This window comes from Mustela erminea, chromosome 1 (assembly GCF_009829155.1).
Source record: "Mustela erminea isolate mMusErm1 chromosome 1, mMusErm1.Pri, whole genome shotgun sequence".
NCBI classification, from domain to species: domain Eukaryota; kingdom Metazoa; phylum Chordata; class Mammalia; order Carnivora; family Mustelidae; genus Mustela; species Mustela erminea.
The window spans coordinates 55,195,001-55,214,450 of NC_045614.1; the positions used below are offsets into that span (position 1 = coordinate 55,195,001).

Consider the following 19,450-nt stretch of genomic DNA (forward strand, 5'->3'; position numbering starts at 1 on the left):
TTAATTATGTTTATTTAGAGTATCCACTATATGTCAAACTCTGTTCTTTGTACTAGGGAGAGGGACATGAACACAACAGAGCTCCTACCCCGTGGAGTTAACCTTATATAGGGGGAAACAGACCATGAACACTGATACTGCAGAATATCAGTCATGGTACGTATCATAAAATTAAAAAGCAGAGTAAAGAGACAAAGCGTGTCAAGGGGAAGGAGGAAGAAGGGCTGCTTTAGAAAGAAAGAGCTCTCTCATGGGGGTGATGCTGAGCAAAGACCTGGACGAAGCAAGAGAGGAAGCCATGCAAATATGGGCAAAGTATGTTACAGGCTGAGGGCACAGCAAGTTCAAGACCACAAAGAAGAGCAGACTGGGGACAGATGATACATGAACAAATCCTTAGCTGATAGTGGGGCATGAATCCCAGCATACCATCATTTGCTACTGAAAGGTCAAAAGATCTTGAAGGATGAAGAAGAACAGATTTAGCGAATGAAAAGAAATACCTTTCATTGTTACAACCTGTAGCATACATACCCAGCTTCCCCTGGAAAAGTGAAACATGAGACAAAGGGGCACCTGGGTGGCTCAGTGGGTTGGGCCTCTGCCTTCGGCTCAGGTCAGGATCTCAGGGTCTTGGGATGGAGCCCCACATCAGGCTCTCTGCTCAGCAGTAAGCCTGCTTCCCCCTCTCTCTCTGCCTGTCTCTCTGTCTACTTATGATCTCTGTCAAATAAATAAATAAAATTTCAAAAAAAAAAAAAAAACCCCAAAAAAAACAGAGGCAGAAAACTTTATAAGAATTCTCTTTTAACCGCCCCCCCCAACTGAAAGGCTGGCTGACACACACACTTCTCTCAGCTGCCACAGAAGGCACTCCTTCCTTTGTTAAAAGAGAACAAGCAGCCTTTGAAAGGCCCTTATAACCTTGAGATCTGGGAGTAAAATGTCTGACTTCCTTTTCATGTCTATCAAAACTTATCTCCTTCCTAAATTACTTTCTCTGTTAAATAATGAAATGGTCATGTGATTTGAGAGGGTCTTCAGTCACCAGCTATAACAAAGGCAAGGCTAGTAGAAGTCTTCACGTGTTCAGAGGTGACACACTCTGCACCTGAGTACACACAATCACTGCCATGTCACCGCCTTTGATGCTATTCCCAGGTCTCTTGGTCGAGGTACAGCAGGTATGGGGCAGGGGTGGGAGGTAGGACTGACTGGGTCTAGACAGGGACTAGTGGGGCTATATGTAACATATCATATGTAACAATCTGAGTGTGGCTCAGATTATTTTTTTCTTTTTTCCCTTAAAGACTCAGGCTCACAGAGGCCAAGGGTGACCCTTAGGCAAACAAAGGCCTTGCTGACAAGTATCAGCAGACGGATACCTGTTTAATGAGACCAAGGAAACATCAAATTGAGGATGTATCCAGACTTATTAAATCTCCCATGGAGGGGTGGAGAAGAGGTGTTGTTGGTAGAATCATGTCCCCTCAAGAAAGATGGTTACATCTGATCAAGTTGAGTCCATACTGGTTGAGGGTGGGTCCCAAATCCTGTGACTGGTGTCCTTACTAGCAGGCCTGTGATGACAGAGGCAGAGAGGAGTGTTGCGGCTACAGGTAAAGAACACTGAGGACTTTTGGTCACTACCAAAAGCTAGGGAGGAAGGCACAGAGGGATGCTTCCCTAGAAACCTACAGAGAGCATGCCCCAAGCAAATATCTGGATCTTGGGCTTCTGCAAGAAAATAAATTTTGTTGTTTTAAGTCTCCAAGTTTGTGGTAATTTGTTATGGCAGCCCTAGGAAATGAACGTAAGAGGCAAACTTTATTTAATCTCTTCACTTGGAACATTCATACTTTCTGCTTGTATGCCTTGTTTTCTCTGTGACTTTTTTTTTTTTTTTTTTTTTTTTTACAGAGGGAGTGAGCAGGGAGGAGGCACAGAAGGAGAAGGAGAGAGAGAATCTTAAGTAGGCTCCATGTTTAGCACAGAGCCTGACACAGGGCTTGATCCGTGACCCCTGAGACCATGACCTGAGCTAAGAATTGGGACTTTTCACTGCCTGAGCAACCCAGGTGCCCCTCTGTGACTCTTAAGGCCTTCCAAGCCTGCCGACACACAGTATTGCTACAACTCGTTTTGAAAAGGTATTATTTGTTCCAATGTGACTGATATATTATGGAATATTCTGTGCATAATATAAATCTTGTGTTTATGCAGGATTTCTCCTGAGAAATAGCAGACACACAGAAAATGACCCCCAGGTGAGCAATATGGGAATAAGTAGCTCAGTGCACGTGGTGTTGCAGCTTTCCCTGATTTCAGATCACTCATTCACCACAACTCCAGAGCTACAATCCTCTCACATTCCCTCCACAAGCAAGCTTCAGGCCTCTTTCAAGGAAAAGTGCCATATTTATTGTTATTATTATGTATTTCTTAACCATTTAATGTAGGTAAAACTGCAATTTAAATTAAATTAAATTCATACTTGCTTTTTAATGTGTCACCAACAATTTTTCAGTGTTATGCCACCAACCCCATATACCCCCATAAGCCCGGTAGTTTCCAATGCAGAATTTTGCACAGTATGGAAATTTTTAGGAACAGGTATATCACATTATAGCACATTACAGCAGAGCTGACAACATACTCTACCGGCCTAAGGCCCTCCCTACTTCCAACCCCCAAAACATCTTAATGTGACCTGACTTACTGCTATTCTCCTCCATGTTACCCACTCTCTGTTCCAGCCAAGCTGGACTCATCATTCGTGTTGTAAAGGAGAGTCTGCAAATGGACAGCCTGAAGGCAAAAAACAGTCACTGTATAACTTTCGCTTGACCTCCCAGAGTTTAAAATTTAAAAAACTGGTTGCCAATAACTGAGGATAGAGTATTTACCATAAAAATCAGATTTACAGTTCTTGTGACAAGCTGGTAGCTGTCCCCACCCTAGCCCCAAGTTCCCCTGTGGTTATCGACTGGCTGTTTGTGGCTGTCCCTTTGGATGGGGCACAGGCTCTCTGTCTGGCCCTAATTCCCACCCTGCCCACCTTCTCTCCTGCCACCTGGTCCTGTAAACACAGGTCTGTGATCCTGAAATAGGGCTTTGCAGCTAGAGCTATGAATGGAATGCTCATTCTACTGCTTCCCAACTAGGTCACCGTGGAACAGGTATATGAGCTTTGTGAGGCTGTTTTCATATCTATAAAAAAAGGATTACTAAGAAAGTGAACGATATGTTTGAAGGCAGCTGGTACAAGATCCAGAACATAAGAGGACCTCGAAAAAAATATTTCCTGCTCTAAGCTCTCACATACTTCTCTACTCACTGGGAAGGTTTGTCTTACCACTTTCATCTCATCGAATCTCTCCCTCTGACTTGGGCTCACTCACTCACTCATTCATTCCTCAAATACTTACAAAGGGTCTTCTCTATGCTGGCCACTTTGCTAGATTACAGGCATTATGGAGATGGCTCCTGCTCTCATGAAGCTTCTATTTTAGTAGAAAAGTGGCAAAAAACAGAACAGCCAATGAACAATTTGTGATAAGTGTTATAAGGGAAAAGATCTGGCTAGAGTAGGAAAGAGTAACACAAGCACTTAACTTTTTAGAGACATCAAGGAAGGCTTCTGTGTTAAGGTGGCATTTAACTAACAAAGGATTCAAAGCTAAGAAGGGAGTTAGAAAAAGGTTTTGGGGAAAAATGTGTTCCAAGTAATGGGAAATGTTCTGGGATATGGAAAGTCCTAAGAGGAAGGAACTCTTAGAACTGACATCAGGCCTATGGACAATGAAGGGTGGCCCAGGAGCCTAGGGAGGGAGGTGGGCTGGCCCTGGTGAAAGTCAGGATTTCTTCCAAGTACAACAGGAGTCATTCAGGGGTTTTGCCCTCCTAAATAAGGGTCTTCAGGTTTCTTATGCTATTTTATGTCTATCTTATATACTATTCTACACAAACACATACATTTTTAAATATATAAATACATATAAAATTTGTCACACTGTTCCAAGTCAGTGTATATTAAAGCATAAGAAAGGACAACAGAAGAGATAATTAAAAGTAAAGGCAAAGAAACTCTGTTAAAATTTTTTTTGACCTATGCAAAAAGGTATATGAATCTTTTACTCAAATACAAATTTCAGTTCATGAATAGTTAGTGCTACTCACAGGCAAAGATCAAACAAATATATTCTCCACTCAGCCTCACTAATTCAATCCCTAGAACGTTTATGTAGATAAAATATTTGACAAAGCTTTCCTCTCCAAATAATACAAAACAGTGTTTTCTAAATACATTTAGGACTTGAAGTGAGGGAATGATGGACTTTGCATTTTAAACAGATATTCCTGGATGCTGGGTGGAAAAAATATAGAACAGTAAAAGTGGAAGCTGAGAAACTGTTCGGATGTCCCTGGAGGAGCCAGGTGGGAGCTGAAGATGGGGGCTGTGGGTCTGGAGAGCAGAGGGCCACTGCAGGATGCATACGGGAGGGAGAAGCGACAGCACATGCAGGTGGGTACAGAAGTGAGGACTGAAGAATGAAGAGCCAGGAATGACTATTGGGTTTCTAACCTGAACAATGAATGGCATGGTGGATGGAGCAAGGGTTGACAGGAATTCAGAGGTCTGTTTTTGGCCTGGCAAATATGAGATGCGTAAGTAGATATGTCAAGTAAAATACCAGATAGATGAATGTGGACCTCAAAGTATATTTCTGGTTTCAACTTCAATGTAAAGAGCTTAGAAGTTACCATTTCATCTTCACAACAAGAAAAGGCAAGACCGAGGCGCCTTGGTGGCTCATTCATTAAGCGTCTGCCTCTGGCTCAGGTCATGAACCCCATGATCCCAGGGTTCTGGGATCGAGCCCCGCATTTGGCTCCCGGCTCAGTGGGAAGCTGGCTTCCCCCTCTCCCACTCCCTGAGCTTGTGTTCCCTCTCTCACTGTGTCTCTCTGTCAAATAAATAAATAAAATCTTTAAAAAAAGGGGGGGGGCAAGATAAATGGAAAATCATCAACTTCCCTTGGATTTATCAGAGAACTTGAGTGTGCAGGGCAAATCCATCCCCAAATCTGGAGAGGTGGGTTCACAAAGTCTGAGATCTGCTTAGGTGGAGCAGAAGTCAACCTGGAGGAACATTTAAAAGGTAATTACAATGAACTGCTGGAGACTTAGCACAGATTAGAAGAAACTCTTGGGGGCCACAGTCTTAGGAGGGTCAGGGGCTTTAGAGCTAGGAATCCCACTTGGTTATCAAGGTGAAGAAATGAGAAAGATTCCCTGGTGGCTTTGGTAGGGGAGGGGGAGGATTTCTGTAAAATGAACTCAAGGGTTTCTTCTGTAAAATAAACACAGGCCTATTCTGCAGGGGAAAACACTTTACTTGAGTCTTATCCCACCCGGGGAAAGGGAATTTCTTCAGCTCCAGGCTCCTTGGACCTTTCTATCTTAGAGAAGGAGGTGGGGAGTAAGGGAAATCAATACACAGGTGAGAGCCTACAATATGATTTATAAGAAATATATAATTGGTCATTCAGATGACAAAAACATATTTTTCAGATATATTTGGTCTTCACCTACAGTTCCTAGAAATGCTTTAAAGCCAAAAAAGTGAAACAATGTCTTGTTATTAATGAAGGTGACTTTTGGGACCCTTCCCAAGGGCAGGGGCTAGTTGCCAGAAGGATCAACCATGTGATTAAAAGGTTGGAACTTTCAATATCCCCCCTCTCCCAGGGGCAGGGGTATGGGGGAGGGGCTGGAGGTTGAATCAGCCAGTTGTCAGTTACTTAATCAACCATGTCTCTGTAATAAAGCCTCCATAAAAACCTAAGAGAACAGCTTTTTGGCCCTTTACAGAGGGCTTCCATGCTTGGGGAACCAGAACGCTTCTATGTGTCACCAAGCTGGCCCCAAGTTTCATGAGGACAGAAGCTCCCTTGTTTGGCATCTTGCCCAAGGTATTTTCATCTGGCTGGTGATCTGTATCCTTTAACAAACTGGTAAACATGAGTAAGTGCTTCCCTGAGTTCTGTGAGCTGCTATAGCAAATTAGTTGAACCTAAGAAGGTCACTGTAACCTCCAATCTATCACTGGTTGGTCAGAAGCTCAGCTAATAACCTGGGACTTGTGACTGGTGTCTGAGGTGAGAGTAGAGGTCAGTCTTACAGGGCTAAATTACTAGTCTGCAGAATCTGATACTATCTCCATGCTGACAGTGTCAGAATTGCTTGGTGTTGTATATGTGGGACCCCCTCCAACCCCACCCCAAAATTGGAACTGGGTCCTGGAACTCTTATAAGTAGTCCAGGGACACAGGTCCACTAAATACTGAGACTTCATCATACAGTGATTGAATGCTTCCCCTCCATGACACTTTACCACCCCACCAAGAGGGCTCCAGTGTAACAGTAGATTATGGCTCCAAGAGCTTCAAGACACACACTCTCTGAGGAGGAATATCCAAGAAGCCCAAAGTCAGGAGGAGAGACGGAGACAAAGACACCAGAGGAACCTGAAGCCTCTGGACCTACAGCCACAGCAAAAGTTACATACAGTTCAACCCTGCCAGATTAACATAAATCCTCATAGCAGAGGCTTATTTACTTTAGTTCTTATTATCTAACAGCAGATACTGTCTGGTTTTAAAAAGAGTATGTGCAAGAAACGTCAAAAGGCAAGAAAAACATAATCAGAAGAGACAAAACAAGCATCAGAATCAGACTCCAGGGCGCCTGGGTGGCTCAGTTGGTTAGGCAACTGCCTTCGGCTCAGGTCACGGTCCTGGAGTCCTGGGATCGAGTCCCGCATCAGGCTCCCAGCTCCATGGGGAGTCTGCTTCTCCCTCTGACTTTCTCGCTTCTCATGCTCTCTCTCACTGTCTCTCTCTCAAATAAATAAATAAAAATCTTAAAAAAAAAAAGAATCAGACTCCAAAAGGACAAAAATCTTGGAATGACCAAACAAGAAACTTAAAATAGAAAGATCAATATGTTAAGGTCTCTAGAGGAAAAAGTACAACGTGCAAGAACAGATATGAAATGTAAGAAGATGGAAATTCTCAGGAAGCAGGAAATGCTGGAAATCATAAATACAGTAACAGAAATGAAGAATGCCTTGATGGACTGGTCAGTACACTGGATACAACCAAGGAAAGAATTTGTAAGCTTAAAGATAGGTCAATAGAAACATCCCTAACTGAAATCCAAAGGGAAAAAGTAATGAGGGTAAACAAAACAAACAAACAAAAAACCAAAACCAGAGTATCCAAGAACTATGGGACAATTTCAAGATATAACATATGCATAACTGGAATACCAGAAGGAAAATGAAGAAATATTTGAAGTAATAGTGGCCGAGAACTTTAAAAAATTAATGACAAACATCAAAGCACTAATCTATGAAGCTTAGAAAACATCAAGCAGATTAAATACTAAAATACTACATCTAGACATATCCTACTTGTAAGACCAAATACAAATTAAAGAGGCTTAATTCTCCCTGGTGAAAACAAAGGAAGAAACTTCTTTCCCTTCTCCCTTTCTTTTTAGAACTCTTTCTCTGCCTTCTTCATTTGTATCTAAATCTTTATAATGGTTACCTAAGCCTCTTGCCAGTCTCACAACTCAGGAATATTTTCTCTAGGATCTGGGAGCCATTATTTTGAAATGTAAACTTCAGGAGATAGCTCCCTTACCTCTTAGGCTTCTGGAACAGGAAGGGCCTAATTTGGTGGGTACCTTACACTTATATGCAACTACCTCCCACAATAAGGATTTAAGAAAATTTCCCCCACCTCCATGCCCAATAAAGCCAAATAACTAGCACAGGTGGGTCTCCACAATTTCCACAGTAAAAACTAGGATCTTGAAAATATGCATGTGTATGGGTTCTACCTGCATGGCTATACAAACAAGTGAAATTCCTGTCTTTGCAATTCCTTAGAAGACTGCCTGTAAGGCATATCACATTCTGATTTAATGTTTATTAAAAAAAGAAAAGAAAAAAGAACTTGGCTGTCTCAGTCAGTGAAGTATGTAACTCTTGATCTTGCGGTTGTGAGTTTAAGCCTCACATTAGGTGTAGAAATTACTTAAAAAGTAAATCTTAAAAAGAAGCAAAGCAAAGAAAAAAAAACCTGTTTTTTTTGTCTCCTCTACCTTTACAGAGAGGTTTTCTAGGTTGGGAGAGATTTTGTTTAGTTATATTTCCTTAACATATTCAAACCACAGAAAACCAAAGACAAAGAGAAATACTGAAAGAAGGGGGAGGTGAAGGTGGGGGAAAGGGAAACACCTCACCTATAGAGACACAAGGGTAAGATTCATTGCAGATTTCTTATCAGAAACCACAATAAGCCAGATGATAGCAAAATGAAAGAGTTCAAATGTTGAAAGAAACCTCCAAAGTAGAATTCTATATTTGACAAAAATATCCCTCAAAATTGGAAGAGAGTCCATCAGTGGATAAAGACTGGATAAACAAACTATGGTATATCCATACAATGGGGTATTATTCAGCCATGAAAAGGAATGAAGTACTGATTGAGTTGACATCATAGATAAATGAAGATTATGCTTATTGAAAGAAGTTAGACACAAATGTCACATATTATATGTATATGAAATGTCCAAAATTGGTAAATCCACAGAGATAGAACACAGACTGCTGGTTGCCAGGAGCTAGAGGGAAGGAGGAACAGGGAGGAGGAACACAGAGAAACTGCTTAATGGATAAGGGGTTTTATTCTGGACTGATGGAAATGTTTTGGAACTAGACAAAGGTGGTGATTGTACAACACTGTGAATGTACTAAATGCCACTGATGTTCACTTTAAAATGGTTATTTTTTTTCTCTTTTTAAAGATCTCATTTCTTTATTTGAGAGAGGGGCAAGAGAGTGAGAGAGCATGAGTAGCAGGGAGGAGCAGAAGGAGAGGGATAAGCAGAGGGAGAGGGATAAGCAGACACCCAACGTGCAGCATGATCCCAGGATTCTGGGATCATGATCTGAGCTAAAGGCAGACACTTAACCAACTGGGCCACCCAGGCATCCCTAAAATAGTTAATTTTATGTCCTATTAATTTCGCTTAAAATAATTTAAAAACAACAAAAACAAAAAAGTCAAGGAGAAATACTTTCTCAAATAAAAACTAAGAGAAGTTATCACCAGCAATCCTGCCCTGTAAGAAATGTTAAAAGCTTTTCTTCAGTTATTAAAGGTACAGGTTAGAGGGGCGCCTGGATGACTCAGTGGGTTAAAGCCTCTGGCCTCAACTCAGGGCATGATCTCGGGGTCCTGGGATTGAGCCCCTCATTGGGCTCTCTGCTTGGTGGGGAGCCTGCTTCCTTCACTCTCTCTGCCTGCCTCTCTGCCTCTCTGACAGAGATCTGTGATCTCTGTCAAATAAATAAAATCTTAGAAAAAAAACCAAAGGTACAGGTTAGGACCTGGATGTACATAAAGAATGGAAGAGCACTGTGGGAGTAAGTGAAAGTAAGATAAATATTATTTTCTTATTCCTAATTGATCTAAAAAATAACTGTTCAAGTCAATAATAGTAACAACACACAGGGTGATTACCAAAGGTACAGGTTAGAACTTGGATATACATAAAGAATGGAAGAGCACTGTGGGAGTAAGTGAAAGTAAGATAAATCTTATTTTCTCATTCCTAATTGATCTAAAAAAATAACTGTTCAAGTCAATAATAGTAACAACACACAGGGGGATTACAGCATGTGGATTAAGTGAAATGAATGATAGCAATATCATAGGGGATGGGAGGAATTCAGGACACTGTTATAAGGAACCTATATTACATGTGAAACAATAGTATCATTTGAAGGTAGGCTTATAAAATGATTAAACTTCTAGTAAACAACTGTAAACTTCTTGTAAACAACTGAAAACATCTGTAAAGATGTGTATTTGATACATTAAGAGATAAAAGGGATCACACAAATTGCTCAATCAAAACCAGATAAGGCAGAAAAGCCTCTGGCAACAAAGAAAATAGTTACACACATGGTTGATATTAATCCAAATATATCCATAACCTCTTTAAATATGGATGGTCTGTAAGACTTGTCTGGTTAAAAAAAGAAGACCCTACTATAAGTTGTCAACAGGAAACCCTAGACACAGGCAGATCAAAAGCAAAGGCATGGAGTAAGACATCATGTTATCATTAATCAAAAGACACTTGGAGTAACTGAACTGAATTTAGAGACAAACAGACTTCAGAACAAGGAAGATATCAGGCACAAAGAGGGACATTACATGATGATAAATGGGTCGATTCCCCCAAATACATAATAATCTTAAACATGTATGCACCTAACAACAAAGCTTCAAAATACATGCGGCAAAAAATGACAAAACTGCCAATGAGAAATAGAGAAATTAACAACTGTAGTTGCAGATGTCATTGCTGACCTGTCAGCATGGTAGATGAAGCAGGCAGAAAATCAGTAAGGATATAGTTGACTTGGACAGCACTATCAATCAACCTGATATAACTGACATTCATACAATAATAGATCTAACAACAGCAGGGTACACATTCTTCTCAAGCTTGTATGGAACATTCAACAAGACAGATCACATCCTGAGCCATAAAACAGGAACCCATTCTTAGACCACAAAGGAATTAAACTAGAAATTAAAGAGAAAAATAGTTTTTAAAAATCCCCACATATTTAGAAATTAAACAACACACTTCTGAATAACACATGGGTCAAAGAAGAAGTCTCAAGAAAAATTTAAAATGTTTTGAACCAAATGGAGTTCACAGCAGAGGTCCCGGCCATAGATATCTATTTGGAAATCAATAGCATAAAATAACATTTAAGCCATGGGCTCAGAGAAAATACAGAGAGGAGAAAGTGAGCCTAGAATAGAGTCCTGAGGGATTTCAACATTTAGCAGTCTGGCTGAGAAGGTACAGCCAGTATTATAAAAGTTAGTCTAGAGTTATGTCCTTTTTGTTTTTTTTTTAAGATTTATTTATTTATTTGACACAGAGAGAGAGATGAATCACAAGTAGGCAGAGAGGCAGGCAGAGAGAGGGGGAAGCAGGCTTACTGCTAAGCAGAGAGCCCAATGCGGGGCTCGACCCCAGGACCCTAAGATCATGACCCGAGCCAAAGGCAGAGGCTTAACCCACTGAGCCACCCAGGTGCCCCATGTCCTATTTTTATAAATTATTTCCTGTAAGCTTTCCAAATATTATTCCTCTTATTGAACAGATACTTAGCTGGCTGACTGATCTTGGACATTTCAGAGCAGTGGTTCTAGAAAAGCCTAAAATTTTAATATATGTATTTACACTTGGATCATAAAGTACATTTAATGTAAAAGATAATCATAATAAAATTAGACATAATTTTCAAAAAGCCTATTGGATGAAAAAGTAAAGGAGGTAGAGTTATGGCGAAAGATGGGGAAAGAATACTTTCTTATTTATGATTATATAAAATTTAAGTATCAGCTTGGATGCTCAAAAACAGAGTAACTGGGGTGCCTGGGTGGCTCAGTGGGCTAAAGCCTTTGCCTTCGGCTCAGGTCATGATCTCAGGGTCCTGGGATCGAGCCCCGCATCGGGCTCCCTGCTCACTAGGAAGCCTGCTTCCCCTTCTCTCTCTCTCTCTCTCTGATGGCTGCTATGCCTCCTTGTGGTCTCTGTCTGTCAAATAAATAAAATCTTTAAAAAAAAAAAAAGAATAATTTTTGTTTATTATGTATTTATGGATGAATAAGTAACAGAAATGCAAAACTTATACAGCAGTGATATTTCACCTAGAGAACTAAATATTAAACAGTACATATAGCATAATATATAGTTAAGTGTATAGGAAAATGGACACCCTCCTATTGGGCTGGTGGGAATACAACTTGGCACAACCTCTTCGAAAGGCAATCTGTCAGTGACTATCAAAATTACACATGGACAACTCCACTAACTTCGTATTCAAAGGTGAAAAGCTTAAAGCTTTTCCTCCAATATCAGGAATAAGACAAAGATGTGTACTGTTGCTGCTTTTATCCTACATAGTACTGGAAATCCTAGACAGGGCGATTAGGCAAGGAATATAAGTAAAAGGCATCCAAATTGAAAAGGAAGAGATGAAACTGTCAATATTTGCAAATGCCATGATATTATGCATAGAAAATCATAAAGACAAGGGGCGACCGGGTGGCTCAGTCAGTTAAGTATCTGACATTTGATCTCAGCTCAGGTCTTGATCTCAGGGTTGTGAGTTCAAGCCCAGCACTAAGCCTACAAGAAGGAAAGAAGGGAGGGCGGGAAGGAAGGAGGAAGACAGAAAGACGGAAAGAAAGAAAATCCTAGAGACTTCACCAAAAAAGTGTTAGAGTTAGAGTTAAAAGTGTTAAAGTTAGTGTTAGAGCTAATAGGCAAATCTGGCAGGATACAAAGTCAATATACAAAAATCTGTTGTGCAGGGGCGCCTGGGTGGCTCAGCTGGTTGGGTGTCTGCCTTCTGCTCAAGTCAGGATCCCAGAGTCCTGGGATCAAGCCCCACCAGCATTTGGCTCCTTGCTCAGTAGGGAGTCTGCTTCTCTTCTCCTTCTGCCTGCTGCTCCCCCTGTTTGTGTTCTCTCTCTCTGTCAAATAAATGGATAAAATCTTTAAAAAATAAAAATTATATGAAAGAAATCTGTTGTTTCTATAAGACACTAATAAAAAAACTATTACAAAGAGAAATTAAGAAAACAATCTTACTTACAATTAAATAAAAAAGAATAAAACACCTAGGAATAAATTTAGCCAAGAAGGAAAAGACCTACACACTGAAAACTATGAGACATTAATATAAGAAACTGAAAACAAAAATAGAAAAATATTCTGTGCTCATAAGCTGAAAAGTTAATACTGTCAAATTGTCTATACTACCCAAAGCAATCTACAGATTCAATGAAATTCCTATCAAAATTCCAATGGCATTTTTTTCACACAAATAGAATAAAGCAATCCTAAAATTTGTATGGAACCACAAAAGACAAACAGCAAAAGCAACCTTGAGAATAAAAGAACAAAACTGGAGGCATCACACTGCCTGACTTCAAACTATATTATAAAGCTATACAGGGGCACCTGGGTGGCTCAGAGGATTAAGCCTCTGCTTGCAGTTCAGGTCATGATCTCAGGGTTCTGGGATCGAGCCCCGCATTCGGCTCTCTGCTCAGCAGGGAGCCTGCTTCCCCCTCTCTCTCTGCCTGCCTCTCTGCCTACTTGTGATCTCTCTCTGTCAAATAAATAAATAAAATCTTAAAAAAAAAAAAGGCTATATAATCAAGACAGTACGGTTTTGGCATAAAAAAAGAAATGCGGATGAATGGCAAAGAGCCCAGAAATAAATCCACACAAATATGATTAATAATTTATGACAAAGGAGCCAAGAATATACCATGGGGAAAGGACAGCCTCTTTGATAATCTGAATGATATTGGGAAAACTGGACAGCCATGTATAGAAGAATGAAATGGGACGACTACTTTACACCATATAAGATCAACTCAATATCAAAGGAAGACATGGGGCGCCTTGGGTGCTCAGTCGGTTAAGTGCCTGTCTTGCTTTTGACTCAGGTCATGACCTCTGGGTCATAAAACTGAGCCCCATGTCGGGTTCGGCACAGAGTCTGCATGGCATTCTCTCTCTCCCTCTTCCTCTGAGCCCACCCCCCACTCGCATTCTCTCTCTCAAACAAAGTCTTAAAAAACAAAACAAAACAAGGGAAGATTTGATTTTAAGACCTGAGACCATAAAGCTCCTAGAAGAAAACATAAAAAGATAGTAAACTTGACATCAGTTTTGGTGATCTGACACCAAAAGCAAAAATGAACAAGTGAAACTATATGAAACTGAAAAGCTTCTGCACAGCAAAGGAAACCATAAACAAAATGAAAAGACAATCTACCGAATGGGAGAAAATATTTGCAAATTATGTATCTGTTAAGGGGTTAATATGCAAATTATATAAAAACTCAAACACCTCGGGGTGCCTGGGTGGCTCAGTGGGTTAAAGCCTCTGCCCTCAGCTCAGGTCGTGATTCCAGGGTCCTGGGATCGAGCCCTGCATTGGGCTCTCTGCTCTGTGGGGAGCCTGCTTCCTCCTCTCTCTCTGCCTGCCTCTCTGCCTACTTGTGATCTCTGTCAAGTAAATAAATAAAATATTAAAAAAAAAAAACTCAAATACCTCAACAGCAAAAAACAAACTGATTAAAAAATGGACAGAGGATCTGAATAGATATTTTCTAAAAGAAGACAGAAAGTTGGCCAACAGGTACTAAAAAGATGCTCAACATCACTAATTACCAGGGAAATGCAAATCAAAACCACAACGCACTATCACTTCACACCTGTCAGAATGGCTAGTATCAAATAATAATAATAAAAAGTAATACCAAGTGTTGGCAAGGATGTGGAGAAAAAGGAGCCCTCATGCACAGTTGGTAAGAATATAAAATTGGTGTGGCCACTATGAAAAACAGTGGCTTTAATTTTTTTAAAAATTAAAAATAGAACTATCATATATAATCCAGCAATTCCACTTCTAGGTATTTATCCAAGGAAAACAAAAACCACTAGCTCAAAAAGATATATGCACCTCAATGTTCATCACAGCATTATTTATAATTGCCAACATATGCCAACATATGGAAACATCGTATGTGTCTGTAGATGGATGAGTGGATAAAGAAAATGTAGTATGTATGTTATGTGTGTTTATTTATATGCAACTGAGTACTGTACAGCCATAAAAAAGAACATAATTTTGCCACCTGCAACAACATGGAGACACCTTGAGAGCAGTATGCTAAGTGAAATAAGTCAGGCAAAGACAAAGACTATATGATCTCATTTACATGCGGAGTCTCTGAAAAAAAAAAGCAGCTCATAGGTACACAGCACAGACTGGTAGCTCCCTGAAGTGGGGAGGTTCGGAAGGGGGTCAGAATGTGCAAAAAAGGTCAAAAGGTACATATTTCCAGTTATAAAATAAATGTCACAGGGATGCAACATACAGCACAGTGACTACAGTTAATACTGTGTTGTAAACCTGAAAGTTGCTAAGAGAGTAAATCTTAAAAAAGTTTTTAGTACGAGAAAAAAAATGTCTCACCACATATGGTCAGTAACCCGACTTACTGTGGTGATCATTTCACAATATATACAAATATCAAACCATTACACTGGGGTGCCTGGGTGGCTCAGTCGGCTGGGTGTCTGCCTTCTGCTCAGGTCATGATCCCAGGGTCCTGGGATCAAGTCCTCTATTGGGCCCCCTGATCAGCAGAGAATCATCTCCCTCTGCCCTTCTCCCCTGCTCATGGTCTCTCTTGTGCACACTCTCTCTCAAATAAATAAAATATTAAAAAAAAAATCATTATGTTGTAGGGGTGCCTGGGTGGCTTAGTGGGTTAAGGCCTCTGCCTTCTGCTCAGGTCATGCATGATCTCAGGGTCCTCAGTTTTGAGCCCCGCATCAGGCTCTCTGCTCAGTGGGGAGCCTGCTTCCCCCTCACTCTCTGCCTACTTGTGATCTCTCTGTCAAATAAATAAATAAAATCATAAAAAAATAATTATGTTATATACCTGAAGCTAATGTGATGTGATAGGTCAATTACACCTCAATAAAAAATTACATATGGATACATCTTTTCTCCTAGCAATCCTAGTTTGAGGAACTGATTCTACAGATGAGCTAAATCAAACAGGTAAAAGGTATTCACTACAGCATCCACGGGATATCAAAACAGACATTCAAGAGAAAGAAGGAGCTCTTTCTACCACACAGGAACTACCTCTAAGAAATGTTAAGACAAAAATGTAAGGTGTAGAACAGTCTAGAAAAATGTCTACATGCATGAATAATACGCTGTACATATTTACAAGTGTGCTTTTGGTCTGTATGTACAGCCTGTCTCTGAAAAAACAAATAAGCAATATGATAATAGTGGCTACCTCCTGGGAGAGACCTGGGTGACTTGGGGAAGAGGAGGAAGGGAGATGCATCATTTTCTCTGTACCCTGTTTGGTGTGGTGATTTTGTTGCAGCAGCGAGTACCTGAGCGGGGCCAGGAGAACATCAGAGTGAGGAAAGAAAACATCAGATGGCTGAGAACATGGAGAGGACAAAAAACAAATACTGGCATTTAAGAAGGGATGTGCAGGAAGAAAGAGTAGTAGACGAGAGAAAGAGGGAAGGGGGTGCTTTAAGAGCCCAAGTTAAGATTTCAAACTCTTGGGTGCCTGGGTGGCTTAGTGGGTTAAGCCACTGCCTTTGGCTCAGGTCATGATCTCGGGGTCCTGGGATCGAGTATCGGGTTCTCTGCTCAGCGGGGAGCCGGCTTCCCTCTCTCTGCCTGCCTCTCTGCCTACTTGTGATCTCTGCCTGTCAAATAAATAAACAAACAAACAAATAAATAAATAAAATCTTAAAAAAAAAAAAGATTTCAAACTCTTAAAAAAATATAGAATAGCAGAAGTCTTTCCTAGTAAAATGTGAAACTTCAATATATGAAGTAGATAAAGCAAGTATTTTATCATATATTTTATAAGATCAAATTAAAACATTTCCTTAGGTCAAATACTGAATATAATGATACTCTCAAAACATAAATTTGAAATGGGGATTATAGAGGAGTATCTCAGGAAAACCTTAAAACACAAAGAAATGGCAAGAGAAGCTTTATACCAAGGTCTGCCCCAAACAATGAACATGGCAGTACATGTGAGCACACCTTTAATCTCCAGCATGTCAAATTTTGTATAGGACATGTTCAAGTGTGTTTTTCTTTTAATCTATCTTGACTGATTTAAAAGCTGGATTAAAAAAATTTTTTTGAACCTCATGTTTATGTCATGTGGGAAGCAATAAAGACAAAATTTGCAAACTGCTGGCCTGGAAACACTGCATTATGATGAAAACTTAGGAGATTTATTGAGAGGCTACCTCAGGATTGGATGGGTTTGATTAAGCCTCATTCTCAGACAACTGGGTGCTCCCCTACGGCTCTTCTTATCTCCCTATCTCCTTCCACAGCCTCCACCCTAGACCTCTTTATCCCCAAAACAATGGCTCTCAACTCCAGCCACAAGGCTACTTCCCCCAGCCTTACCACTTCGCCCCAAAGCCCTTTGCAGTCATTGGGATGACAAGATACTGACAGATAAAAGTCTAAGTTCCAGATCACTCTCTGCTGGCCAACATAACTAGATATGCTGATCTTGCGTTGACTGTCACATTATTGTTATTAAAAACATTAACAAATCCTGGAATGGGAGAAAACAGCTATGAAGGACTTGCACTATGACAACCAATGACATTTTAGAATATGAAGTATGGATTAGATAATGGCATGTTTCAATATTAAATTCCCTGATTTTGAGAATTGTACTGTGATTATGTAAGAAAATGTCACTGTTCTTAGAAAATACAAACTGAAATATTTAGGGCAAAGAGGTATGATATCCCTATTCTCAAATGATTCAAAAAAATGTATGTACATTCACTTAGAATGTTAACAGCAAACAAATGGTGAATCTGGGTAGATATACAGGATTTCCATGTAAGTTTGAAATTATATAAAAATAAAACTTAAAAAAATTATAACTCAGTTGCTAACATCGGTGTATGTTTACTGTAAGATTGCAAGTGCTTAATCCTTTTAAAATCCTATTAAATAGGTACTATTATTGTTGTCATTTTATATCTATGGAAGTTACAGAAAATTTCTCCAGAGTCACATAGCTAAGTGGAGACAAGATTTGATCCTGAGGTTGTCCCATTCAGAACCAAAGTTCTTAAATGTCACCCAGCCCTAAGCACCTCATTATATAATCTTTCCTTCCCAACTTCCCACAGAAGCCACCATTTGGGTTCTAAGCATTGTTATTCATGAAAACATGATAGCACTTATTCTCTTCCCAGGCCTCAGGGTGGAGACTCATCACTGAAGTCAGGGCTAGGAATGAAACACTTCACTGAAGCCATCAACACCAACATCAAGAACCAAAAAACCATCCTATAACCTTTATTTTCCTTAACAAAATAAAACAAACAAACAAACAAACAAACAAACAAACAAACCTTGAAATATAGTCAATTCAGCTGCACTTAGTGTTATGTCCAATTTTATTGACAGTTCACAATGAAAAGATTTTAACTATATTCACTGTATACAGATTCATGCCAAAGGGTTATCTTCCCCAGAGAGACTAAAAGCTCAACACCAAGCATCTAATCTAGAAGACTTCTGTTCAAGGGACCTTATTGCATTGCATTCCAGCCAGGACAGCAGTGTCACCATGGGCCAAGCACCATGACATGGGGATAGCCCACTGTAAGGAATGGGGTGCTAGAATGGCCCTTAGGAAAAGAGAGATTCTTCTCATACCAATATGGGGGGAAAGGTGTACTCTCTTGATACATACATTAGCTACGGACGGTCTCCAGGGGGACTTTCTATGTTCTCATTTGCTCTCAGATGGTTGTGAGTCCAAGATGTATAGGCTATGATTGAATGCAGTACGTCCTTTCCTAGAGTTGGGAGTTATGTAGGTAGAATTCTAATACATATCCCACAAAACGATAAAGGACCCATTTTCAAGTCACAATGAGCAAACAAGAACAAAGTAAAAGAGAAAAAAATAGTTTAGCTACAGAGTTCGTATTTCTGAGAGCCCATTACTTCTGAATTTCCAAACACTCAGATACATGTTTCCTACTGGTATGAAGTTAAAAATGACTTATATGAGCATCAGTATTTATGATAAAATATTATGCAGTACAGACATAATGGGAATATAGTATTTTTTTTTTTTTAAGATTTGATTTATTTATTTGACAGAGATCACCAGCAGGCAGGGAGGCAGGCAGAGAGGGGGAAGCAGGCTCCCTGCCGAGCGGAGAGCCCGATGTGGGGCTCGATCCCAGCACCCTGGGATCATGACCTGAGCCGAAGGCAGAGGCTTTAGCCCACTGAGCCACCCAGGTGCCCCCAGGGAATATAATCTTTAACTTCTTTCATTTTACTTATTAGAGCTCTTCTATCTTTAGTTTATAATAGGTAGTCCAAAAAAAAAAAAATCACAAAATCACTTTTAAGAGTGGGTTAACATTATAGAAATTATCTAGTTACGATATCATCCTGTTCAAGTATACCAAGCTTCGAATAACTGTGAATGAAGTAATCCTTTTACTTATTCACTCAAATTACTGTCCACCTTGGTGGTCTCTCAAATTTGTTACGTAACTAATATTTTTCTGCCATTCATCTTTTTCTTCTTCTTTTTTTTTTGGTTTGGCCTTTTGATTCAGCTTGTTGAGGTAACTTTGAATCTTTAATCTTCCTGGGTGGCTCAGTGGGTTAAGCCTCTGCCTTTGGCTCAGGTCATGGTCTCAG

At 40.0% G+C, this 19,450-nt stretch overlaps 1 protein-coding gene and 1 long non-coding RNA gene across 5 annotated transcripts in view; both read right to left on the bottom strand.

Moving 5' to 3' along the window:
• NR2C2 (nuclear receptor subfamily 2 group C member 2) overlaps nucleotides 1-19,450 on the bottom strand; it is a 96,488-nt gene that overhangs the window by 23,496 nt on the left and 53,542 nt on the right. Inside the window, exon 2 of one of the 4 annotated variants that reach the window (XM_032301375.1) lies at nucleotides 5,038-5,142. The exons of the other annotated variants lie outside the window; for them this stretch is intronic. Coding sequence (XP_032157266.1) covers nucleotides 5,038-5,079 — 42 coding nt within the window. The 5' untranslated portion in view covers nucleotides 5,080-5,142. The remainder of the gene's footprint in view (nucleotides 1-5,037; nucleotides 5,143-19,450) is intronic. 4 annotated transcript variants of the gene reach the window in all.
• Nucleotides 684-4,835, bottom strand: LOC116569016. Its single transcript, XR_004276927.1, has 3 exons — nucleotides 2,720-4,835; nucleotides 1,386-1,580; nucleotides 684-723 (listed from the first exon to the last, which is right to left on the bottom strand). It is a non-coding gene; the product is annotated as an uncharacterized LOC116569016 (long non-coding RNA).